Here is a 26,463-nt window from a genome sequence, read left to right on the forward strand (position 1 = left end):
ATATGAATGATATGAGTAAAATCTCAGTTTTCATATGGTTTGTAGTAGTCACTTCAGTTCCTATTATTGTCCTGATATTATCGCGTTTCGTTTGGGGCTCTCTGCTACTTTTCCCCTAATTTTTCCATTTTGAGTAACTATAATACATTACAACTGTACAGTCTTTTTCTTCAGGCCAACAAAAGACCTGAAGTCACATTAAAACGGTAAAAGGGAATTCAAACTCCTTCACTGCTGAGAGCCTCAGTCTAAGTCTGTCTGGAGCTATAAGGTCACTTTAGAGACCTGGTGAAGATTACGAAGAGAACTGAAACAGAAATGTTGGTCGAAGCAGAATCTCCATCTATTTCCTATGTGGCTTTCTTTGTCTTTGTTACAAGTTGCTGGAGGGGAGAGATGATTGTGGTTGAAGGCAGGTGACATCATGGACAGATCAACTGTTCAACACAGTCACATATATTTAATTTAGAGTCAACAATTAAGATCATGGCATGTTTTTAGACTTGGAGAGGACATGCAGTCCCCACACTAGGCCCTTAAGCTCATTAAGTTAGGAGTGTTTGCTATTACCATGATGTCAGTCTATAAACCAGTTAAAACGTATGAACACTATAAATGCAAACACATTTCTCTCTTAACACCAGTGACATGATATGAAAGTCATTCGTCCGGTCTCATGAATATATTCATATGGAAGTAGTTTACTTCCATAATTAAAAACTTATTATTGCATTAGCTAAATCTAGCCTCCACAAGAGGTCAGCAGAGCTGTTCATTTACACCAAATGATTTCCTTTTTCGCTCTGTGTCATGAAGCCACAGAGGATTATCCCCCATATGCTGCATAAGAAGCACTGTTGTTTATCACATTTTCCTCCTGCCAGACACAATCTTTATGACATTCAACAGCCTCTGCAGAGACTAAATTTGCCTTTAAGGCTAAATATACTGGGAAGACAGAAACTCACAGGATGCCCTTTTGAAAAAAAAAAAAAGAAAGAACAAGAAAAACTGCTCCTAAAGTGTTTTTCAAGGGATCTGGTATTTCTGACTGATTCACATGCAAATGCCACTTGCTGTGCAGTATTTAATGTTAAGAAAATGTGATTGTAAAGATGTGAGCCGCAGTATTAAGACACATACGAAACACGCATACACGAAGCACAGTCAGAAAATAATGTTAATGCTTTAAAAACAAAAATACTCATGACCAAATAGGCATGGACATTATAATACATCAACATTTGTGTTTTAAATGCCGAAATGAGTAAATATAAAGGTCAGTCGCAGTGTTGGTTGGTGTTGATGGCATTCATTGTTGCCAGCAGGTGGCTCTGCTCCATGGTATTAAACATTTAGTTCATATCTTATAATAGTGTAAATCTGGCTTCTTTTAAATTGGAATGTGCCACACAATGAAAAATCTCTGAAAAAATCTGAAATATTAGTTTGCGTGACCGATTATTCAATTGTTATGTTTCCATTAAAAAAACAACAACAAAAACAACAGAAAATATGAACCGGTCACTTTCCTTTTTTTTTTTTTTTAAATATGCCAAGTAAGTAAAAGGTCTGTAGTGACATATGATATGAGGAAAGAAAGAAAGAAGAAGAAAAACACTGCAAAACAGCACTCTGATAAGGTCAATGTGAATTTATAATGTGAATCCCCAGAGGAGACGTAAAGGAATGTTGCAGCCTTTTCCTTAAGTATTGAACTTCACAACATACTAAAATGTCAAGCGTAAAAAAACTACCAGAAGGCGAGAAAAGAAAAAAAAAAAACAGAGAGAGAGAGTGAGAGAGGAGGAAAGATCCCTGCTTTACGCACAGGCCTGCCCTTTACCGTCCAGTGATGCAGGAATGTGAAGGATGCTGAGTGTCCACCTGATACCGCTCTGCGCCCGGGGGAGGGTCTCTCTCCTCTCCAGTCTGCGCTCCGGCTGCCATAACAAGGCTCAGCTCCGGCAGCAGGCGGCGGGCAGCAGCAGGCAGGCGGACCGGGAGCGCATCCTCAGAGAGCTCGGCAGGAATATGAGCGTCAGGGGAACATATTGGCGCAATTTTTGGGCTCCGATCAGATGAATCGACCACTTTGCACGCCTTGGACGTGAGTATAGGGAGACACGGGTCTGTGCAGGAACGACACGAGCCGACATCAGCATCATCATCATCACCACCACCACCACCACCACCACCATCATCATCATCATCATCATCAACAGCCGCTGCGACGTGTGAGGCGAGGTCATCGCGGTAACACGGTAAGATGCACACAAATACGCACCGTAAATACGCGCGGATAGTTTTGCGTGTTTAAACACAGGCAGCGGTGATATTTTGTATTTTATTTATTTTTTTCTCTCGGTTATTCTCACCCAGCCTCGATTTTACAACCGAGCTTTGATGGATCCTCACATGCCTACAACACCGCCAATCTTGCCGCAATTATCTTAAAATGCCTGCGCCATAAGAGAGACAAAATGCATGCAGGCCATAGAAAGAGGGGTTTTATTGTTGCTATTATTATTATTATTATTATTACCGCCAGGTTGTCATTTCAGAGCATTGACACGGACAAGAGAAAATGTGGGTTAGTGGAACAAATCCAAGCTTCCCTTTCGACCACCGGGGATGCACCATGTGATCACTTTCTATAAAACAAACCATTTGCTTTTACAGCATTCCGCATCGATCTGCAGTCAAATGTAGACACAAGCCCTGTCGTGAACAGTGAATATGCTGCAATCTCACTCTTGGTCTAGACACACACAAAAAAAGCAATGGTGAGACACGTAGTAGTAGACAGGCCTGTGGGCTGCATGCTCAATAAGCATGGATCCTCACTATACTGTCATCACATAACAGACAAGCTCAACGAGGACGATTCTGTTATTTTATTATCAGGACACGCTATAATCTCCCTTTAAACTCTTCTTGCAGTCTGTCCATGTGGTTTTATATGCAGAAGAAGGGGGCACACATGTACACACCATCATCTTAGTGTAAGACTAATAAATACGACTAGTGAGAGAGTACAACCAGAACTGACTGAAAATGCCATGTGTTCAGACATGAATTATAATGTCCCCCCCTCATTCACCATAACCTCATTCACAACAACTTAACCTTCAGTTCCTTCCCTGAATAAATGGCCTGATAAAAGCTGCTGTTAATTTTGGAATTACCTCTAGATTCCTCATCTGAATATTGGGCGAACGTAGCCCACATCTTCTTTATCTGGGGAATAAAGCCAGCTATAGTTAGACACATGCCACCATAAAGACTAATTTCCCAACAAAGATGTTTGAATATCCGAAGGTGAGACCTGGTTATTGACTGTTTTAAAATCTTCTGAGTTAGCTTTTTTTTTTTGGCATCATTCAGAGTACCATATTTCGTGTCTCATATGATGGCCATAAAATCCAAGGCTTCGTGTGTCATCACCTTCTGTTGAACACAAAGAAAGTGAAGCCAGAGCTTTTTCGACACCTGGGGTTGTGCGGATAAACAGTTCCGAGAGTCAGTGGTTCAATGCCAAAAAATAATTGCATGTTTTTTTAATTAATCGATTTGTCCTGCTCAAACTAGAAAATAGCAGAAAGATTGAGCCTGAAGTCTCAGATCAGGAGTGGGTGCATTCATTCTCTCCGCATGTTGTGTTTGGTAATAATGAATCAAATCAGGATGTTGTCATCCACACACTAACCACACAGCCTCACCTTTAAACTCAGTAAATGCACACTTAGAGGTTCGCGCTTTGGTAAGAAATCTGCGTTCTGAATCAAATCTTTATTATCCCTGATGGGCAACACAGTGAAGATGGGTCAAAATAAGCTCAACTCCATACACTGCATTAAGTAAACATTCACAACGAAAGAAAAACAATTAGATTGCGTACATTTTCTGATTGACATTACATATGTGATTTTCAGGGTACAAATGCTGTCTTGAGTTTTTTTTTTTTTGGGACTACACAAGCCACAACCCTGAGGACAATGAGTTTATTATCATGGGTGATCATAAGAACCAGGAACTCCTTAACATTAATGTAAATTGTGCTGCACAGTAGAGAAGTCCTGGGTCGATTCTCACAGTCTAAAAACGTGTTTAAGGTCAAAAAGGTGAGTTCAAATTGCTCATAGGTGTGAATGTGAGAGAGTGTGAGAAATTCCATGACTGTGACTCAGTTGGGAGGTTGACGAGTTGGTAGTCTGAACCGTTTTTTTTTTTTTGGTTTTTTTTTGCATTGTCCATATGTCAGACTGTCCCCAGGCAACACACTGAACACATGGCAGCCCCTGTCATTGGTGTGTAAGTGAATGTGTGAATGAGTCTAACACTATATAAGCTATTTGAGACAGTTGAAGCAGTAAAAACTGTTATGAATTTGTGTTTGCAGAAACACTCAAAAGACAAGTTGATTTTGTACAGATTCATTTTCTGATCTTTAATGCACTACCTTAAAAAAACAATACAGTGTGAGTCTCATAGTGCTGTATCTTCTGTATCCTTATTTCAAAGTGAGAATCTGCTGGAGGGTTTTTTTTTTTTTTGTCTTCATGCCAGAGTTTTGTAATATTTCAGACCACATCTCTCAGTTTCCTCAGTTCTGAGTGTTAAAAGCTTTGTTTTTATTGATTTTCTCTTCTCAAACATTACAGTTTATGCTTTTTTTGATGTGGAAATATACTGAAGCAAAAGAGGATTTGTGCATTGTGGGAAAACAGGATTCTTCATCCAAATATATTTTCATCATGTTGACCAGAGCTTCATTTAGCCTTAAATAACCCCTTTTATTAGGTGCTGGGATAATTGCCCCTCATAATTCTCAGATCTGGACCGTCTGAATTTTTTGCCCGTCTGTTGTCTGTAACGTTGCTACTGCAATAAGCGGATGGTGAGGATTATATCTGTGGACTGGATGTGTGCTCTTAGCAATGGGAATTATTTTGGAAAACAAAGAGATGAAACAGACCTCATAACCTCAGGAAGCAGTTTAACTTTTTTTTTTTAACTATTGCCCTCTGCAGTCTCGACTATTATGTGTGACTATAATTCTTTTTTCAAATCCTCCTTTGCTCTGCTTTTATTGACATGCATATCTGTATATTGTGCCCAGCTCAAGCGTTGCAGCTAAAGTGGAAACAAAGCTTCACTTGCTTGTGTTTCACTCTTGGCCCTCGGCTGGTTTTTCATTTATCTAATTTCATTAATCTTCTGGGTCTGTTTCAAGTGGAGCAGCTTGTCATGCTGGGTCACTGTTTCATAAGTAAACCATGACTTGTGGTGCAACTACTGCGAGAGGAGGAAGTGCTTGTGTTGCCACTTCGTCAGTGTGTTCGCTTTAATGAGATCGGATGCACTTAAAAAACAAAAGGTTGTTCCAGGCAACATTTAGAGAGGATATATTCTGTACAAAGCGCATCTAAACCAGGTTGTATTATTTGGTACAGCAGCTCCTTGGGCCAAACTGAAGCTATAATTATGCTCCAAATGTCACATCTAACAGTCTATACATCAGAGCATATGCTTTCCTCAGACAGCTGGTTTGTGCTGTTTCTGCTCATTTTACAGTTCTGACAGTTTAAAGCGTGTTCCAGAAAAAGAAACTAACTTGTTACCCTTGGCTTAGCCACAGTAGATTGAGTAGCGAAGCTGTAATTGCAGTGATTATCATCTCTCGTCCCTGGTTTCACCTATAATATGCCCCAGAAGTGTCATTTTCTGAATCCTCAAACTGGAGGCTGGAGATTACTGTGCTCATCCCCTGATTCGGGTGTGTAAAACCGATATTTCTCAGCTATTTCCCTCGGCAGGGGTGTTTAAGACTGTGGTACTTCCGAAACGTTTGGCGCATCAGTCAGTTAAGGTGTGGGATTTCTGTGAGCGCAAAGTGTATTATGCCTAAAAAACTGGCTGATCTTCGAAAGACCACAAAGGCAGACATGCAATTTATTTTTGTAATTTTATTTTTTTATTTTTATAAAAGATACAATTATCCTGTTGTTTTCCCAGTCATTTCTCTTTGTTCTATGCAGCATTTATCCTGTCGTCTGGGCCAATCTCTCAGTGGGGAAACCTCGGTGTATAGGAATCCAATTTACACACATTGAGACGCTTCCCATTGTCTCAGCCATGTGAAATCAAATCTTCCAACCTGAGTGACAGAAAACAATCCCAACTTGTGTTATCCGTTGAGCACCGTGAATGAAGTTTACTGCATGCATCTGTGCTCTCTGAGGACAGAGTTGATCCTATTATGTGTAAAACCATGGATTCATAACTTCGGGAAATGTGAGCCTTGAGAATGAAGGCTATAAATATTGGATTTGCGAGCTACAAAGCTGCCATTTGAATACTATGAATTGGACTATGCCGAGTGTCTGAATTGCCGCTCATCACATTTGTGCGCGGAAATATTTTGACTGCGCGAATCACAATAAAAGTAATACGATAAAACAGAGTATTTACATCCTAGCCGAGCTTAGCTTGCTGTGCTCAGTGTTGCCTGTTTTGGTATGAATTAATGATTGAACCACAGAGCGCTGGGTGATGACTGCACTCACATAAAACTTTAATGACCTGCATGTTTCCCCCGTTAGTCAATGGGCAGAGCGGCACAGGAAAGGAAGAGCTTATGCCTGTAATAATCGTACAACCACGAACGCGTCTCGGTTTGTTTTGTTTTTTCTCCATCCTGAATGTGCAGGGCTGAGAAGTGAGAAAATACCCAGTGTGTAAAGACGGTTTCATAAGAGTGTCCCAGGAGACTTTTAGCCAAGTGAAATACAGTATGAATAACTAAGCACATTTTATACATTTTTCATACCTATTAGCATTTTAGCTCAGCCTTTTTAACATCCATAATGATATATTAACATTGCAAAAAGCCCAGCCTAGTTCTTCGAAGCGTATTATTACTTCAGTATAGCACATTACCTGTTTTATCCATAATTGATATCTTTTTACCGCTGCTTGGAGACTGAACTTTTCTTCAGTCCTCTGCGCATCAACTTTGGTATTTAAAGCAGAATCTGCCATGTATAAGATTGCTTATGGGAGCTAATATATGCTCGGATCCAAGGAACAGTGCTAATATTGGAAATTCTGCCTCGTTCTGCTCTGATTCATCTTTGAATGACAGATTCAGTAACAAGGTTTATGTTTCCGTGCTGGGTCAAAAGGCTTGCTGTGCAGTGACGATCCTTTTCTCGACCTTTCTGCATTCACTCCTTCCATATTGAGAATAAAATGTCCTAGAGAGCATACCGCGTTTGCTGTATCACGCATTGCATCTGGGATGTATTAGAATCTGAGAAATTAGGGACTCAAGCACTAATGTGAGAGACAGATTTTGCTTGTCACCCTAAATCTTTCTTTCATTTCTGTACATCCGCTCAGATGGATTACATTAGTCGTTGTGGCTCACACCTGTGGGCAGCGGGACTTTAGAAAGTAGGACTGAGTGGGCAGAGGGGCTGGAATTTTTTTAATTTATTAATTTTTTCTCAGCAAGACGACAGCAGCGTCACAATCGTGTCTTTGTGCAAACAGTGAAGAAATAATTCCTGCATAGTTTATGTGGGTTTTTTTTTTTTTTATAAGTACATTCAGGGAGACATACATATATGGTGAGTGAACAGCACTGTTTGTGTACAATTGGGCTTGTTACAGAGAAGATTATTGCATAGTGAGAGCACTAAATAAGCGCTGGGTATGTACTGTACAAACGGCTGCACAGCTGCACACAAGCAGTTACTTAAATGTTGTACATAGTCATTTTCTCTGACAAATTGCACAGATGCAAACCCCGACCCAGCCCACTTCTCTATTGTTGGGTAATCATGCATTTTTTTTTTGTTTGTTTTGTTTAGGGTTTTTTTTTTTTTTTTTCTTCAACTCCAGTCAAGCGACTCACAGAATTTCTGTCTTTGTTATTGCTCGACATTGTAATTAACCGCATAAAATAGCTTTTAGTACTGCCTCTCCTCCAGCTGTAGCTGTTGTCTTTTGCTCAATCTTCCAGGTCTTCTATTATCTCCTGTGCCTTGACCCCAATTTGAAGCTCTGACACGTCCCAAGACAACTCCGGGCCGCTGACCTCAGTCATCTTCACTATTATCAACGTCTCTGAGGATGTGAGTGGGAGAATGGCTGCGAGCGGAAAGCCCCAATAAACCCAACCGAGGAAGGAACTGGGATCACGTGGTTGTTATGGACTGACGGGTCAACTGATAGCAGATCGCAGCAGCTTCGCTTGGAAGTGTAAGTCTTTTGTTAATCCATCTGACCTCAGACCAAGTCAATTCCCCTCCAATCAATGGGAATTCAATCCCATAATAGGAAATAATCCAATAATAGCAGTGTCGTCTTTGTCGATGAGACTAATTGGATTACACATAATTCTGCAAATTGATTTTTTTTTTTTTTTGGGGCCACAGTTATGTGTGGGCACATTTAAACATGATCCGAAAGATGAGGTAGAGATACTATAGTAATCCCAGTGTAAGGTTAAAAGTCATTTTGATAAGAGGTGCCGCAGTGTGATGTTTAGTACATCTCAGACAGGTGTATTTTGAAAGACTGGCTTGTTGCAAAGCTTTTCTCAAGTACCGAAATACAAGAAGATGCATCTGAAGATGTAGCGTCGGCTCACCAGACAGTGAAGCGTCATCCTTTATACTACCTCTGTGTACTAAGGAAGTCTTCCATTATGGTTGTTATCTCTGAACCCAGAATCTAGACATTCATCTCCTCCGGTTCCTCTCCCGTCTCCCCTCTCTTCTGCTCTGATCTCTCCTCTCATCTCCCCTTACCTTGCTGCTGCCACACTTTAGTGACACGTGTTTCTATTCTCTTTCCACCTTTTTGTGTTGGCCCTCGACAGTAGAAGTGGTGGCTGTTTCTGGTCTTTTCTGTGCTTTCTTTGTTGCTGCGTTCCCTGGAACCCAGAAACTCCTTTATCTTTTTCCGTATTAGACAAGCCATTTATTTTGTGCCAGGCACAGAATAGGAATCTGTTTTTTTCAGGTCATATTGACCTGTGAGGAAACTGAGACATGATTGGGATAGAGTTATCTTCGTGACAGACTTTGTTTGTTTATGACAACTCTCTCTTTATTTTCTTTTTTTACCTTTTACCATTTTGAAAGGCTCATCTGGTTCAAGATTGGAAATCACAGTCCAATAAGCATAGCCTCTGCAACAAGAAAATACTGATCCACTGATGTCTTCTCCACAGTGTCACTGATGGAGCATGCTGAATAATTTAAAGCGAGATGCATTTTTCAAATCAGCCAAGCGTTTCATCTTCAGCTTTCACAACTTCCGGCCTGTGGAGATGCATTTTACACAATATCCAACATTTGCTGTGGTTGGAATACGATTCATTGACTTGGAATGGTGAGGGATTAGTGCACAATGGTTGTATTTCAAGTGGTGAAGCAGACGGACTTTAGATCTCAAGATTGGTGGTTTGAGCCCCTTTATTGATTGTTTGAAGTGTGTCCTTGAACAAGATGAAGAGCCTCATGTTGCTACTAGTAATGGCTCAGCACCTTTGTTTGGGTCTCTGCTTGCCTGCATGTACGTGCGCGTGAGGGTGTGTTCGTTTGTGTGTGTGTGTGTGTGTGTGTGTGTGTGTGTGTGTGTGTGTGTCAGATTGTGAAAAGAGCTTTGAGGCTGCTGAAGTGCTCAAAATGCACTTTTTAAAATGGTCATATTACACAGCTTCTCAACACTTTCACATGGGTCCTGTTGGTCCAGAAACCTTGTAATTACAGTTTATTGCCCCAAATCCAGCTTTTCCTTGATTTTCAGCCATTTCAATATTGGATCATATGAGAATATCAGAATCTGCTGTGTCTGTGTGTGCTCTACTGGCTCCGCCCACACATCTTGGCAAGAGGAGGAAGTGCTTCCTCTGGTGGCGCCATGTGCCAGAGCAGAGCTGTGGGAGGCTCTATACTATATAGGGTTTCATATCTGATTCGCTCGTTGGAGCACACACTTTTTAGAAATTGAAAGAAGCCAGTGAGAGACTGACTTTCTTCACTTCTGGGGCGTCATTCCCATTTATGGAGATTCACATTACTATTGAAAAAACATTAGAAAGTGAATATTACATAATATGATTCCTTTAAGTAAAGTCCATTTAATGTTTTTGAAGACGTCTTCTGTCCGTGTTTATTTCGATCATAATCACCATAGGATGAATTCACAGACTCGTGTGACATATGTCTGTTCATCAATCCACACCCGCATACCAATTTTTCCAATTTTCCGATTCTGAGTTGTGGGGTGCTGGAGCCGATCCCAGTTGACTATTGGCGAGGGGATCGAAGTACAGTCTGGGCAGTTCTCCACACTGAGACATTCACACCTGCGAGTTGAACTGTGGGAGGAAAACCAGATTACCTGGAGGAAATATGCAAAGGGAGAATATGCAAAGTTTTCACAAAAAGACCTTCAACTAGACCTTAAGCTGGGGATTCCTTGATCTGTGATTGCTAAACACTACACCACACATCCAACCCTGTCACATTTGTGTTTGGTATAAAATACCCGAATATCTGAATTGTAAAATTGTAAAATTGACTTCAATTATATGGTGCATTTTCACCACTTCACTGCTTTACACTTTTAGTCACGTTCACTCATCCACACACTAATGGCGGGTTGGTCGGTGTACTGGCTAATGACATTTTAACTCATTTATTATTTATATCTAGATGAATGTCAGTACTTTTCTAAGTAGTTTATTTTTTTTTTTACTTTTCTGAGCTTGTTTTATGCAGTCCCTCCTGTAACGACAAGGGTTCAGCAGACATCAAAACCCTAAACGTGCTGTAGACATTGGATGGTTTGCAAATGTGAAAGCACACCTCATTAGAGCGGATTTGGGACTGAGTTGGATTTTCGAAGGAAATGACACATCAACAAAGTACACAAATTACATAAAAAATATAGGGCAATACGTAAGGTTAGTGCTTGTGCCATAAAAAAAAACATCAGTATCAATCATAGATAATTGGCAGGATAATTGGTGTTTTGCAAATACAGTTTGTCCCTAATTTGCAGGTTTTTAAGACGACCTATAAAAACCATAACGAGTGCCAGATGGTTCCCATTGGCACCTCATTGCGACACCTCAATAAAGGGACAAACATTTTGCTGTGGTTTTTCCGTGGGTTTTTTTTCCCTCCCCTCCAGCCATGCAATGATATGTTTGGATTACATGCAAATGTAAGTGTGAAAATGAGTAATTTCAGTGGACAGAGGGAGTACATATCCTTAAAGGACATGAGAGAGAAGCACAGCGGCACATTTAACTTTACATTAACTGTAAAAATAAAGTCTGTACCAAAAGCTTAGGTTTAATGTGTTGAAATGTGGGACGTCAGATAGGGAAGAAAGTTGGGAAAAATATGAACGTAGAAGTTTCCTAGTAGAATTTCTAACAACCTTCAGCCACTATGACATATTTATAAAAATGTTCACCTGTGTACTTGTGTGTATTTGAGGGCTACCAAAGGGTAAGCAGTTCACGGATACTGCTAGATGAAGCACGTTGATTATAGTTTGCACCTGTTCTGAGTAAAAATAGTTGAATATACTCCATTCAGGATGTTGGAGGAGTAAAAGAAGTGCTCAGAGCTCCGTGGCTGTAGTGAAGGAGGACATGGAGATGGTTGATGTGAGAGTAGAAGAGGCGAAATTAGCAAGTCAAGTCAGTTTTCAAAGAGTGCGCAGGAGGAGTGAGGCCCTTTTGTTTGCTTACTTGTGTTCTAGCTGCATATCAATTAGTCTTTCCAGTGAGGTATGGAAATACTCAATTATTGATGCGACTTGTTTAACGGAGGTCAGCAGTGAGCCGCGATGCATATGCTTCGTCTAAAATATTCATAATTCCGTGGTTGCTTGTCTGGTCACATCTGTGAGGTTTGAACCGGTGAAGACAGTGAAAGGAGCAGCGTTCACTTTTGTTCAGCTTGTTGCTTTAAATGGGTGATGCTACAGTACATCCTCATCTACAAGCTGGTTTGAAACTCACCGTTTGTGCTTTTTGGGTGTTTCCATGTGTCATTTCTCTTTTATTTCTGTCTCCTATTACGCACCAGAGCAGCTCTTAAAATGAGCCTCAAGCGTTCCACAACATGTTGATACTACCATGAACTATCATGGAGTCCGTTTCTGCGGTCGCGAGTCAGGTCTCTTTTAAATTATGCACCCCGGTTCTCACAAACATGAACCCTTAAGGTTTAACCGGGGAGTCGCTTCTTCTGAATCGCAACATTACATCATGCATGGGTGAGATGATCCGCTGCCGCGCTCCCAACACAAATGATGCAGCATAATTTAATTCTCCGGGAGCATTTGTGTCGGCAGGTGGTGGAGGTTGAGGTAATCACTCTGTTGTGTTTCATTAAGATAAAATCAAGCAGGGATCTGGAATGAATGACGCAATACCGGAAAGAAGAGTCAGGCCCAGTTGTTTAAAATAGGTCAAATCATCCGTCCTATGAGGGTTAGAGGATGTCATATGCTAATTAAAGAATTATAAATAGCATCTAGCATGGTGCATAAACCATGATATTAAATCCGTCATGAGTCATGACAGTATCCATAAGGAGGAAGTATTATTATTATTATAGCAGTATTCTACCTTCAGATGCAATAGCAATTAGTTGATTTGTGTTCATATGTTTTGGACTCTTTTTTTTTTTTTTTTAACGACACGTCAGATGACGCTCTGAGGAAGGCTGCAGATGCAGCCGAAGCAAAAAAACTTTTTCTGCATTTACCTGTTGTTATAAAAGAGTCCATAACATATGTCGGTCTCGTCTTTATTCTCTACACTCACTTCCTCGCTCATATTTTTCTTCTGCCTCTTCACATTTCTCCTGGAGACGGGGGGAAAACATTCAGTCTAATATCCGGGTTATCGTTTATTTATTCCTCCGAGTCATTTGAGGCGACGGCGCTTCTTGACATTTGAATTCCACCCCTCCTCTTCCGGCGTGTATATACGCTGTATGGACAGGAGCTGCCAAAAGATGACAGATACGCGGTGGCCTGTGCGGTGACCCGTCTGCACAGCATGCCTCGCAGCATAGAGCTGTAGGACGCGACTGCGTGAGTGAATGTGATTCACGCAGTGGGGGTGAGCGGGGAACAGGTGCCGGCTCTGTCGGCTTGTTAACACCGGAGAGAGAATTGGCTCGTCCGACACAGTGTGGCACATATGCAACACATAGCCTTTGGCTGCGGGACGTATGTGCAGGCATGCGTACGCGTGATGAGAGCCGAGCCTGCGCACTTGCGACTCCGCAGCTCCAGTGTGCCGTCATTTCTCTCTTATTAATGCATGTCACTGTATTATTGCATGAGACAGATTGTATAATGTGGCAAAACCCAGGGCCCCTAATTTGTTGTCCAATATTACTTTATAAGTTTTGACGTGACTTTCGTTATGAGAACATTGTTCGAGCATCATTATGTGGCTCGGTTTTTTTCACGGGAAGATGCAGTTATATGAAACCCCCTCCAGGGTTATGTGCGAGAAATTCTCTCAAACATCTCAAATTAGGCCCCTAGATGACCCATTTCTGGAAGAACTAAATTGACACGGTGAAATATTCCGCTCAGCCTTGTGGCCTCCATAACGAGAAGGGGACTTGGAACAGAGGATAAATTAGGACACTCAATTCTTGCGTCTCTCATTTATTCCATCAAAGCCATTTAGGCAGATTTGGCCGATCTGTCCTGTGATTTCCGACTCTCTCGTTTGGTGGAGAAAGGGGGAAAAGGAAATGGATGCGAGTTTGGAGGGATTGGCTGCCGCTCTTTGGAGATAAAAAAGACACAAGGATAACGTGTCAAAATCGATTTGACTCCGGCGTAGTTTGGGAGGAACTTGACAGGTTCCTCTTCCTTCTGTAAAGACACTCGTAGTGCTCTGCCCCAAATACATCACTAATAGCTTCCAGCAACAAAGCGGAAGGGGAGAGTGAGAATTTATCTGGAATGAAAAGATGCCTGGTTGTAGACGGAGGGAAACACACAGACGTGACAGAGTGAGGAAAAAGTTGGCGGCAGCAAAACACGAAAACTACCAATATTCATAAAGTCAAGCGTGTAACCGAGAAACCACCAGCCACTTCATCATTTCCTCTTTTACAATTGAATGTGATCCAGCGCTGCTCTAAACCCCTTACATATAATTATACATACATTTAAGCCATTCCTGTAAACATACACCTATCACCCAAAACTTTATAACCCCTGAGAGTGGGTGCGAGGGAGCACTTTGTCCCTGACGTTGGTAACGTGAACGATTGTAAGGATTTGATTACGTTTGGCAGGGACCTATTTTAATGTGTCGAGAACCGGGGGTCAGATGGTCAATGATGGTCTCAGCTTGCATCATATCTGCTGCTAACATCTTGGTCTAGTCGGGCAAAAACAAGGGCATATACAATATTACGGAGATGGTCACAGTGTCATGGCTAATTTGTTTTCATGAGCAGGACATCTTAATTTGATGCTCTCCAGCTTAACGCCGTTCACAGCCTTATGAATAAAAGCCTTTCTGACAATCTCAAGTCATAACTTGGTGTTATTGGTAGTATAATTACAACAGGCTCGTGTGTACCTGATAATGAGGTCGCTGACACACGTACATATGCGATTTTCTTTTCCACAATATCACAGCTTACCCCAAGAAATATCTTCGGATTTGGTTTGGTGTATTTAATATCCCTGCTACAATACAAACCAGCCACTGTCTTATTGTCATGAGCAGCCTGTTTTTGCACCAGCTGCTCGGCACTGTACATCAAAGACAACGCCGCAAAATGAGACGGCTTCTGACAAATACTACTTGAGCTCGACTCCACCTCCAAAATCCGCCAGGTCCGCAGCGTATATGGTTACTGTCACCTGTGGGTTAAAGCCTCCGTTCTGGTTTGATGTCTGAATATTAGGTTATTTGATGCTGCTCTTTTAAGTCGCCCTGACAGGACAAGACTGCGAGCAGATTTCCCACAAGGGGTTTAACTGCTCAGCAGAGAGACACACAGGCATCACTCTTTAGAAGCCTCATCAAAGACACAGCTCTCCTTTCTGGCCCTCTGTGCTGCACCACGCTGCAGCAGATGTGTTTCATATTGGTTTGGCGCCTTCCAGTGGATTTTGTGTGGAACTGCGCTGGTTTTGTTCAGTTTTTTTTTTCCTCCTGTTGAAAGTGACTTGTTTTCTTCCATCCGCAGTGACAATGGTGTTGTTTTTGATTGGGATCTCCATCGCTGTGAACAGTTCAGCTCATGAGAACCAAACTGCAGGTAAATGTTTGAAATGATAAAAGCAATTATGCTGTGATATAGACGATCAGACTTTGAAGGAGGGTTAACAAAAATTCTGTCAGAAAACAAATGGTGATGGTGTTATTGCCTGGCATTACACAGGGTTGCACATTCTTGACAAGAAAAAAAAGTATTGATTTAGTTTTTTTCAAAAAGTGCAACTTTGAAATATTCCAAGAATATTTTTATGAGACAATAGTGTTTTGAAAGATTTTAAACATGATGAAAAGGTGCAGGATGAAAAATGCAGCCATCAGGTGGCAGTAAAGAGTCACTGGAGAACTTCAGCTGAGCTTCAGAGTTAGTCATTTCCAAGAGCCCCAGATTTTGCTGTGTTTGCTAATTAAACTGACCTTTGTCTGAATGGACTGAGGAGGGACTTAAAGCTGGATTTACAAGATTGGACAGGTTCAGTCTGAACCCACACTGCCAGCACAACACACCCGTGGATTGACATCATTCCTGTTTGAGTTTATTATACACATATGTCTTATTAAATAAGGCCATGAATGGTAAATGTGTCAATCAGTGTCTTCTGGTTAATTTCCAATTGTGTCACTTGTTCCTCCAGCCATCACATTAATTGGATAACTTCTCTCGTCGGCCATGTTTTCCTCTTTGCTTCCCTTTATACAATATTCATCAGTTTACATTTGTCCTGCATTAAATGCAGGACAACTGAAATCAGTTTTGACGTGGAAAGGGGACATCATCGTGTAAATCAAAGTGAGCGCATTAGATTTAAACTAAAAGGAGAGACACCTTATAATATCTTTATATCTAATATTGCTTAATGTCTATAAGGTAAAAAATACCCCAGAATGTTACTTGAGTTCTCATCACAATTTGGTGCTTAATTTCAGGTGATGGAATGTGCATCAAATCAGTGGGAAATAAGACTGTCGCCCTGCTGAAATTCGCTAAATATCCTGTCAGCGCAAAGAAAGGAAAAGGAAATATTGATCCTTTCATTATTTTTGTTGTATTTCAGACTAAAGTCAGCGCTGTTTTCTGTGTCTTTCTCCAGAAAATCCCACCCATCAGGGTGCTCATGTGCTGCCCTCCACCCTGGTCATATCGCTGCTTCTTATCATCGTCGTCCTGCTGACCATCTACTGTCTGAGGTGAGCAAAAGCAACCTGCAGTCCTGCTCGTCACCATTTAGCCTCCTTATTCTTCTTTTCCCGCAAATGTGAGTGAATGTGCCAGGCCTGGCAAGAAGGGCGGGTTGTGGGATATGGGGGGTTGAAAACAGGCGGTGAGCAGTGGCTTATGGGTAAACAGCTGCACTTTAAGTAAGACGACAAACAAAAAGGTCAGGTCAGGCCACAGACTCTCATTCACTGCCCCATCCTGCTTTTCCTGACCACAGCATGAGGAGGAACAGCTTCTCCTCTTTGAGATGGTTCTTATTGGTTTTGATATTTGTTGTTTACTCACGCGCCTCAAGTGATTAACGGCTTTGCTCTAAAGCTCCAGCTGGGTTAATTTTTTTATTTTCTTCTTTTTTTGTTTTTTTGTTGTTTTTTTTGTACTCTGCAGGTTCAAAAACCACAGAAAGGCTCTGGTTACCTCGGTGGATAAAAAGATTCCCAATGGCTTCTTGGAAGAACAAGGTACTGTTGTGCTGCACTCAATATGAGCACAAGTGTATGAAAATATAATGTGGTCTTTTGTGTTTTATTCCTTTTTTTTTATTTGATTTGTAAATTTCAAACTCTTCATGGACGAGTAAAGTTTCATGATCTGAGGTCCAAAGTCGCTGCAGAGGTTTTTGGAAAGGTCTTAGCTTTCCTAGCACGTAGGGAGCCATATAAACTTTCACTTCAAGTCGAAAGAAAATAAATAAATAAATGGAAAGGCCAAAATCTTGAGTTAAGACAATTTCATGCGGCAGCGCCATGTTTATGGCTCCAGAAATCATATCTGTCATGTATCCACAGAAGTAGGAAATCTTAATAGCCATCAGGCTTGTTTTTGCAGGTGCTGTGCGAGGCTGTAATGTTCTCTACTGGGAGACGTTAGCAGTCTGACCACCATATATTCCTTTTAAACACAGGAGAGCAGACAGTGGTCCTACTCCCCAGATCTCCCTCGCCGTCCAAGAGGTACTTCCCCATCCCGCTGGACTCGCTGGAGGAGGAGTACCGGATACGCTCGGCGGACGACGGCAAGCTCTTCAGAGAAGAGTTCAATGTAGGCATGAGTTTATTTGGTGCGGATGGAGATCTTTGTCCTGCATCCGTACAACAAGCACCGAAAACAGTCATAAAATGTTATGTTGGAGGGCTTTGTAGCCACGGCTTTATTTTTTCCTCTCATGAGGATTGGATGCTCTCTTTATAGTCGCTGCCGTGTTACTACCATCATGGGTCCTTTGAAGAGGCGAGCAGAGAGCACAACAGAGAGAAAAACAGATACCCAAACATTTTACCATGTGAGTGAGAATCTATAAATTCTGCCCCAGACAATATTAATACAACTGTCTGACTCACTGTTTTATCAATAACTGAATAATATGGAAAGATGTGGACTGAAATTATTATTTTACTGAACTTAATGCCATTAATTTCTCTCTCTCTCTCTCTCTCTCTCTCTCGCAGACGATCATTCGAGGGTGGTGTTGAGTCATCTCGATGGACATCTGTGCTCAGACTACATAAATGCATCTTACATAGACGTGCGTGAAAAGTACAAGCAAGCATTTAAACAGGGATGATTGTTGTCTCGGAAAATTCAAATCAATACTTTTTTTTGTCTTTCTCCACTCAGGGTTTTAAAGGGAAGAGCAAGTTTATTGCAGCTCAAGGTAAAAAAAAAAAAAAAACATATTTCACATAAATTTCACATAAGCAAGTAGATGAATTTTTGATCATGTGCATCCGGTTTTAACACATCATTAATAATTCTGTTTCAGGCCCAAAGCCTGAGACGGTGGCTGATTTCTGGAGAATGATTTGGGAACAGAAAACAACAACTATAGTAATGCTAACCAATCTGAAAGAGAGGAAGGAGGTGAGCATCCTCTGTGCAGTAACTTTCTATTGCTCCAGTATTCGAGAATGAACCTATGCAATCTATATGGCCCCACGGCGCAATTAGCAAAAACCGCTTTGTATTCTCATGACCCAAGGTCATGAGCATAATTTATTTGACCCAACCCCCACCCCCCCCCCCTTTTTTTTTTTCCCGCCGGCTGAGAATCCATGCAAAGAGCCGCCCTGCAGATTATTTAGCACTGCAAGAAAATTCCTCCTCAGAGGGATGATCAATTGAGTGCTCAACAGCAGGTTTGATGGGCTAGAATAGAGGCAATGGAGATCAATGACGAAATAATTGTTGATAAGATCCTAAGAGGCTTCATGATAATTAGTCTGAGTATCTGGTTAATGAGTTGAAACGTCACTGTGAAGATCTTATTGACTGACAGAGTCGCACAAAGTCACTCTGATTGCCTTTGACTCCGACTGAGAGACACACATCAGCACACACATTTTTACACCAAATACACTCGACAGAGGCCGCGCCACACAAGGATAATACAAAGTGATATAAAGACAGTATTTCAGATACATTGCACAATTTTTTATTTTTTTTTCCCGCCCCTCAGTGTGCGAAGTATTAACTTTTTTTTACCCGGTAACATCCCACCAGGAAAAATGTTGTCAGTATTGGCCGGAAAAAGGCTGCTGGATGTACGGGAATGTCCGAGTGGCCATGGAGGATTTCACCGTCCTGGTGGATTACACCATAAGGAAATTCTGTGTTCAATATGTAAGTAAAGCAAATCATTATTTGAAGTCGTCGTTACCATTGAATTGAGTGTAACTGCGTCTCGTTCGCGCTGCAAGCGGCCCGACTCCACTTACGCACGCCACGCAAACATGTAATTACACTGTCCGGCAACAAGAAGACATTCATCCAGAACAACCGACCCAACATTAAGACAAATGCTTGCTTTTATTTCCATGTGTACCCGTGCTGGAACAAAATAGCGCCGTTTTGTCAGTGGTCTTAATATAGTTCTTTAGAGCTGTAAAAAAAATATATAAAAATCTATTCTCATAATTACAAGATTCTTATTAAAAATTCAACACAAAAGAAAGCTGTGTGGAGACGGTGTAAAAACTAATGCTCCCAGTGGGGAAATTACAAGATTTCTTTTTTTGTGAACTGTAATAGGAGACCAAAATATAATAGATAAATAAATAAGTAAAGCCCTCCGAAAACACATTAAAGGGTATTAAAGAATGTGGATAATAGATGTGGCATGAATTATCAATATGTAGGTGTATTTAAAACATGATACGGCCCGTTTTTAAAGTGCACTCCCGGTTTTCATCATTTCTGCCTTCAGAAATTCATGCACATACTGTATCTGTGTTTCCTTCCTCGTCTTTTTGGCTGCCAACTTGGACGCCGGCTCAGTGTACTGTGAAGCCTTCAGTTGCAAAATTCACTTTGTTCCGTCTCCATCTGAAGCCAGACGAGCACACACATCCTCTCTGACTCTACAAACTGTGACTGCGGCGGAGCTCCTCAGTACAAGCTTACAGACTGGGTGCTTTTCACGTTCGGCTCTCTGAACACAGAGTAACCAAGTGTTCAAGAGAATGAAATTATGCTCCCTCGAGTCTCGGCGAGATGTGAGAGCGAGGCAAAGGCAAGCCAGTGTTTGATAATTACATTCTGTCCCCCCCCCCCCCCCCCCTCTCAAAAAAAAAAAAGAAAAAAAAAGCAAAACGACACACGCACCAAAAAAAAAAAAAAGAGAGAGAAAATAATTTAATTAAGTGTAGTTCGCGCCCCACGTTGGTGTAGTGGTTAGAACTGTCACCGCGCAGCGAGAATATACTCGGGAGTTTGCATGTTCTGCAAGTGCATGCATGGATTCTAAACATACATAGTTAATCGCTGAACCGGAATTGCCCATAAATGTGAATGTGTGGCTTTATTGGATGAAATGTGTATTTATTTTTTTTTGTCACCCAATGTGACCGATTTTATTTTATTTCATTTTCCTTTTAGCTTTTTTTGCGTTTTTTTTTTTGTCTCCACAACAATATTCATACCCAAATATGTAAATGTTATTGCTTCACAGCAAGGCAGCGACGGCCCCCGAGCCCCCCGTTTAGTCACCCAGCTCCACTTCACCAGCTGGCCAGACTTCGGGGTGCCATTCACGCCCATCGGCATGCTGAAATTCCTCAAGAAGGTCAAGGCTGTCAATCCGTCGTACGCTGGACCCGTTGTTGTGCACTGCAGGTAAAAATGTGTGCTGACGAAAGAAGCCGCAAGAATAGGTGGGGATCTGATTCAGGTTGACATAAACACTTTGTTAATTGTAGGTAAAACGTGAAGCTCGGCGCCCTGTCGATGAATAGAGGCGCGCGTAACCATAACTTTCCATTCTCCTGTTATTTTCTGACCGCCTGCTTTGTGTAAGCGCGATTTTCTGCCCAATCACCCAAAGACTAAAGAGATATTGTAGCAACTGCTGCAACAGGTGCTCAGGGAGCAGAACTGTTGTTCTTGAATGAGGCCCACTGAACAGGCTTCATCGCCCCGCTGTGGAATCCCGGCTTTGTGCTCCCCGAGGTGCCGTCTGCCGAAATGACCCCTGTAAATCTATTAAGGGTGTGTGGCGGCTTCAGAGGTGAAGCGCTTCTGCATATGCTCGTGGCTCTTTACAATTGGCGTCTCTGTTAAGAGCGCGGGGGATACAGCGTGGCGAGGCATGAGAATGATGCAAAAAAAAAAAGAGGCATATATGAATAAATCATGCGCGTGGTGTTAGACGAACGCGTGGACCTGTGTTGCCCGAGAATGCCGTTTGCACGCAGAAATACGATGTTGCACAGACTTCCTCTTCCACCCATTTTGTTTTGTAGCTGCACTCGGCTGTTTGTTCCGGAGAAGACCTTGCACTTCTCTTCTTGTTTGTGCTTCCACAGTGCCGGGGTTGGGAGGACTGGGACGTTCATTGTCATTGACAGCATGATCGACATGATGCACATGGAACAGAGGCTGGATGTCTTTGGCTTTGTGAGCAGAATACGAGAGCAGCGCTGTCAACTCATCCAGACAGATGTAAGTATTGACCCCTTCCGACCTGTTGTACCTTGTACTGACAGCTCAGCTCACTGCTCTAAGTCGCGGCATAAACAAGTAAGGACATGGAAAACAATCATGTCTGTGATACGAAAATAGTAGGAAATAGTTTGGCAAACTAAAGCAAACTACTTCTGTGTCTTTTCTCTCTTTGCCTTCCTCTTTCTCTCTCTCTCTTTCCCTCTCAGATGCAGTACTCCTTCATCTACCAGGCTCTGTTGGAGTACTATCTGTATGGAGACACGGAGCTAGATGTGTGCTCTCTGGAGGGCCATCTGCAGAGGCTTCACAACACCAGGGCTCCCCACGACAGGCTGGGCCTGGAGGAGGAGTTCAGGGTACGGAGGAAGAAGCTCCCTCTTAAACATTTCAGTCAGTAATGAATCGTCCCAATCACCCTGCAACCTGCATGGGTATATTTTCATGGAAAACTTGCCCAGGGTGCTGCTCTTGGCAGTAGTAACATAAATAACAATGCTTTGGATCAACTAAAACTTTATAAGGCAGCACCATCTGCCACGTAGAATTTACTGTAGCTCTGTGAAAATTTCTCATTTTTGCTGCAAAGAGTCCTCCACGGTTCCCCACACACTGAGTGGAATTATTCCCCCATGCCTCTTCCTCTTCTGATCTCCTCTACCTCCAAGAAATGTTTTTTTGTCCAGCTGCTGCTTTACTTGTTGCGGCTATTAAAATAATGTCCCTTTTTAAGCATTGCCGGATGTAAAGAATCGCACCGATGTTTAATGGCGTTGTTTTGCCACTGCACTGATGCAAACAAACTTTATTTTTATTTTTATTTATTTATTTTTTTTAACTGTTTGAATGTTCAGAAGCTGACCAATGTTCGCATAATGAAGGAAAACATGAGAACCGGTAACCTCCCTGCCAACATGAAGAAGAACCGTGTGCTTCAGATCATTCCATGTAAGGGCGACTCACATACCACCAACTGTTTCGTAATACACATCACATCCACGTAATATCAAAGTATCACGCCGCCGGTGATGTTTATAGACGGCGTCTGGCTAATCAGAACATGTCTGTGTGTGATCAGTGACATTTAAACGGGGCACGCATCTTTACTTGTATCTTGAAAAGAAAGCCCGGCCACAAGTTTTCACACTGGAAACTTATATAGACTATGTTTGGCCTTAATAACACAGCTGAAGTTTTTCTTAGCAGTTTTCTTTTTTTTTTTTTTTTTTTTTTCCATCAGCCCTTTCAAACTTATATTTTATTAGGAATCACTGGTGGAAAGTTTCATTTTCCTTTTTTCTCTTTGCAGATGATTTCAACCGAGTAATACTCTCTGTGAAAAGAGGACAGGAGTTCACCGACTACATCAATGCCTCCTTTATTGATGTAAGCACTCCCCCATGACCCCCCCTGTATAGATTTCCCATAGAAGTATATATAAAGCTCATTGTTTCCTTTACAAACAATGCAAAATATTATGTTTGCTGCACACTCAAGTCTTGTTTACCGGATGATCTGCCCTCCAGGGCTACAGGCAGAAGGACTATTTTATCGCAACCCAGGGCCCCCTGTCTCACACAGTGGAGGACTTCTGGAGGATGGTGTGGGAGTGGAGGTGTCATTCAATCGTTATGCTCACCGAACTCAAAGAGAGGGAGCAGGTACAGTACGGTGCTCTCGCAAAAGTACAGGCAGAAATGTGGAGTTGCACATTTGACCAGGGTTTTTTCTGTTTTTTCTTTCTGCTATTTCATTTAAAACACTTCCACAGTTCTCACTTACAGTTTTGGGAGTGTGTTTTTAATTGTTTTTTCTTTTATGAGTCTTTCTTTCATGCATTTTGAAAGTACAATGACAGAAAAAAGTGGATATAAATCAGTCAAAATGTAGCCTAATTATATTTCTGAAATTTTGCAACCAGGAAAAGTGTTTCCAGTATTGGCCATCAGAGGGCAGTGTAACATTTGGAGATTATACAGTGGAGCTGACTGCAGATACACAGTGTGAAACCTTCACTCTGAAAGACATGATTCTTTCCTACAGACCAGTAAGTTTAAGCCTTCAAAGAATTTATAATGACTATATTTCATTCTTTTTTTCCCCCTTTATACCAGAATAACAACAAAAATCACTGTTGAGCTTCTTTTTTTTAAATAAAAGTCATTCTCGCTCAACTCACTAGGAAAAGCAGTCTCAACACGTTCGACACTTCCACTTCCACGGATGGCCCGAGATCGGGATACCAGCTGAGGGGAGAGGGATGATTGACATCATCGCCGCTGTGCAGAGGCAGCAGCAGCAGTCTGGAAACCGTCCCATAATTGTGCACTGCAGGTGAGGAACTTCACTTTGACAATCCTGCAGCGTGACGCACACCATCAGATGGAAATTTCATACACGATATTAAATAATGTATCCCTTCACTCGTGCTCTTTAATGCATTCCTCTCCCCCCCCCCGCCCCCCCCACCCCTGCAATTTATTACCTGAATCCCTCCGAAAGGATGCCGGAAAGAAGTTCATTTTTAAGGATCCACTTTTTTTTTGTGTTCCGACCAATGTCTGTTACAATAAACTGTCCATTTTTTTTTTTCCTCAGTAGACCTGGTGTTCTCTGCCTAAACCACTTATGTGATCCCTTATAAAGACTTAGCCGTGAAAGCTTTGATCAGAACCTAGCTTCAGGTGAAGTGATTCTAAAGCAGCATGCCCCTGTGGGATTGATCCAATCCACTGATTCACAGTCAATTAAAACCTCTCAAAGTGAAATCTCCTCTGACTCCCACTATGATTAATCTGATAAGATGAGCTAACGACAGGAAATGGTGTCATCACTCTCCTCTATTCCTTCATCACCACTTGTCTAAGAGGGGCTTTTTAAAGCTTTTTCTCCGTCCCCCGGGGGAATGGGGCTAACCCATTGCAATCCCCAACGTCTCTCTCTACACTCCTCCTCCGAATCGCACATCGCTCTCACAATCATTCCCTGTCTCGCTCTCTCTATCTCTCCCTGTCTTTCTTTCTCTATCCCACCATCTTCGTAAACATTGACTCAGTCAAACATTGAACTTCCACACTGATTAGTGTTAGCAGTTGGATTAGCCTCTCTTTAAGTGAGGATCATTATTAGCGCCATTACGCATAAAGGTCACCTTTCCTCTTGTTAACTTCTTTAAAGTGAAATGGGGGGGAGAAAAAAAGATGTGCAAAGATTACTGACTATTAAGTAATTTAAAAAAGAAAAAAAAAAATGTTACGATTGCTCTCCTTCTAAACTTGCATTTCTAAAAATGTCTGTGGTTCTTTCACACTTCTGAGAATCCTAAATGTCAGAGAGTTCAGTCTTTGTGCATTAAGTGACATAATAATTGATGGGAGTTGGTGTCCTTTGTGTTTTTAGTGCCGGTGCGGGACGAACCGGCACCTTCATTGCCCTCAGTAACATCCTGGAGAGAGTGAAAGCTGAAGGCCTCCTGGATGTTTTTCAGACAGTCAAGAGTTTACGTATGCAGAGACCACACATGGTTCAGACTGTGGTAGGTGGAAAACACAGTCCTATAAAAACCCGCTGTGCAGAAGCTGTCAGCTTATTGACATCTGTGTTGTTTTGAAACATTTTCTGCACAGTGACACTTTACCCCCCCCCCCCTACTCCTTTTTTTGTCTCCCTTCCAGGAGCAATACGACTTCTGCTACAGAGTGGTCCAGGACTTTGTTGACATTTTCTCAGACTACGCTAATTTTAAATAGTGCACATCCGACGATGCCATGTATTCTTCTGTCAACTTTACAAATGCAACTCTTTTCCCTGAATGTTGTTTTCTACAGCGAGCTCTTTTTACATTTTGCACTTCACGACGAGGGAAACGTTGTAAAATAGTGTCAATTAATTGAAAACATGTGTGAAAAAAGGAGAGTCTGTCTTCTTTCAGGAATGTTTGCTCTTTAAGTCCTCCGGTGTAAAATCTAGAATTTAAAGTGGTTACTTGAGGTTTTTAATCATGTTAAATGATAGTTTTATGTGGCAGATATCCAACTTTTTTTTTTTTTGCTTTAGTATTTAAGATGGAGTATTAAACCCTATTCCACGATTATCTATATACTTAAACATGTACACATTTGATTTGCTAACCTGCAGCGACGAGTGTTAATGTGCAGCACTTCGTTAATTTCTCTCATTCTGACCACAATGCCTTTGGTTTACGTGAGGCTTATATTTAGAAAGAGTAACGTGTGTTTGATAAATAAAGCAAAAAAATATATACTTTTTTTTTTCTAAAATAATATCTTGTCTGACGTGAGTGAATATCATTAATGATCTACTTTCCGCTCAAAGAAAAAAAAAAAAAAAAAATCCCATTTCAGACACATTTTATCCTCTTAGACGCTGCAAATTACCTCACTTATGTCTGGGAATAACTTAACAGCCGCTGCCTGTTGCAATTTCATTCAACTTCACCAACTTTCTTTTTTGCCTGTGGCAATATTACTTAGTGGATTGGTGCCTGACGCTGCAAAATGCAATTAGCCCACATTGGAACAGGCAGAAAATAATGTACTATTACGTGAGTTCGTTACAGTATCACTGCAGTCACTACTTTTCTGCTTTTAGAAACTATGAGAGGAAAATAAAATAAAAAAACATTTTTTATACATTTTACACATGCATGTGTGCAAAGCAGTGCCATATTGATTAGGAAGCGTTCTAATCATGAAAGCGTTGTCACCAAGTGACATCATTTTATTAACAATAAGCCAGATGTTTGCTCTAGGTTGAATTTAGATATAATCGTCACACTTTTGAAACAGTATTGTTTTTACCAGTGGTGGTCCCACGTATGGGTCATCAGTGAGTCATTGTACAAACACTTTCCCACACAAATGCACTATTGTTTTAGTTGTGACAAATACATTTGTAAGATGTCGAATAAACACAGCAGGAAGTTTTAGTGAAATAAAATAGCTCAAATTGTTTGATGCAGCTGCATCTTTTTCATCCACAGATGAAG

The 26,463-nt window shown here is 41.4% G+C and overlaps 1 protein-coding gene across 1 annotated transcript; it reads left to right on the forward strand.

Annotated features, from left to right (window-relative positions):
- Positions 1 to 1,945: 1,945 nt before the first annotated feature.
- Positions 1,946 to 25,786, forward strand: LOC308120377 (receptor-type tyrosine-protein phosphatase epsilon-like). Its single transcript, XM_080480975.1, has 21 exons — positions 1,946 to 2,264; positions 8,030 to 8,268; positions 15,273 to 15,344; positions 16,393 to 16,489; positions 16,908 to 16,981; positions 17,425 to 17,561; positions 17,712 to 17,802; positions 17,969 to 18,045; positions 18,138 to 18,174; positions 18,283 to 18,380; positions 19,020 to 19,139; positions 20,467 to 20,630; positions 21,320 to 21,455; positions 21,665 to 21,814; positions 22,310 to 22,403; positions 22,765 to 22,841; positions 22,982 to 23,116; positions 23,377 to 23,502; positions 23,638 to 23,789; positions 24,855 to 24,990; positions 25,130 to 25,786. Exons 3-21 carry the CDS (start codon positions 15,278 to 15,280, stop codon positions 25,202 to 25,204), a joined length of 2,043 nt encoding a protein of 680 aa, XP_080337101.1. The 5' UTR covers positions 1,946 to 2,264; positions 8,030 to 8,268; positions 15,273 to 15,277; the 3' UTR covers positions 25,205 to 25,786.
- The last annotated feature ends 677 nt before the right edge of the window (positions 25,787 to 26,463 follow it).

The sequence above is a fragment of the Lipophrys pholis genome (genome assembly GCF_963383615.2).
Source record: "Lipophrys pholis genome assembly, chromosome: 15".
Classification (NCBI taxonomy): domain Eukaryota; kingdom Metazoa; phylum Chordata; class Actinopteri; order Blenniiformes; family Blenniidae; genus Lipophrys; species Lipophrys pholis.

What these genes read in the sequence shown, in the direction of transcription:
- LOC308120377 (XM_080480975.1), top strand. Translation starts at nt 15,278, where the DNA reads ATGGTGTTGTTTTTGATTGGGATCTCCATCGCTGTGAACAGTTCAGCT. An exon ending in TCTTCAGAGAAGAGTTCAAT is followed by an intron (nt 17,562 to 17,711) that starts GTAGGCATGAGT and finishes CTCTCTTTATAG; the next exon opens with TCGCTGCCGTGTTACTACCA. An exon ending in CACACATGGTTCAGACTGTG is followed by an intron (nt 24,991 to 25,129) that starts GTAGGTGGAAAA and finishes TCTCCCTTCCAG; the next exon opens with GAGCAATACGACTTCTGCTA.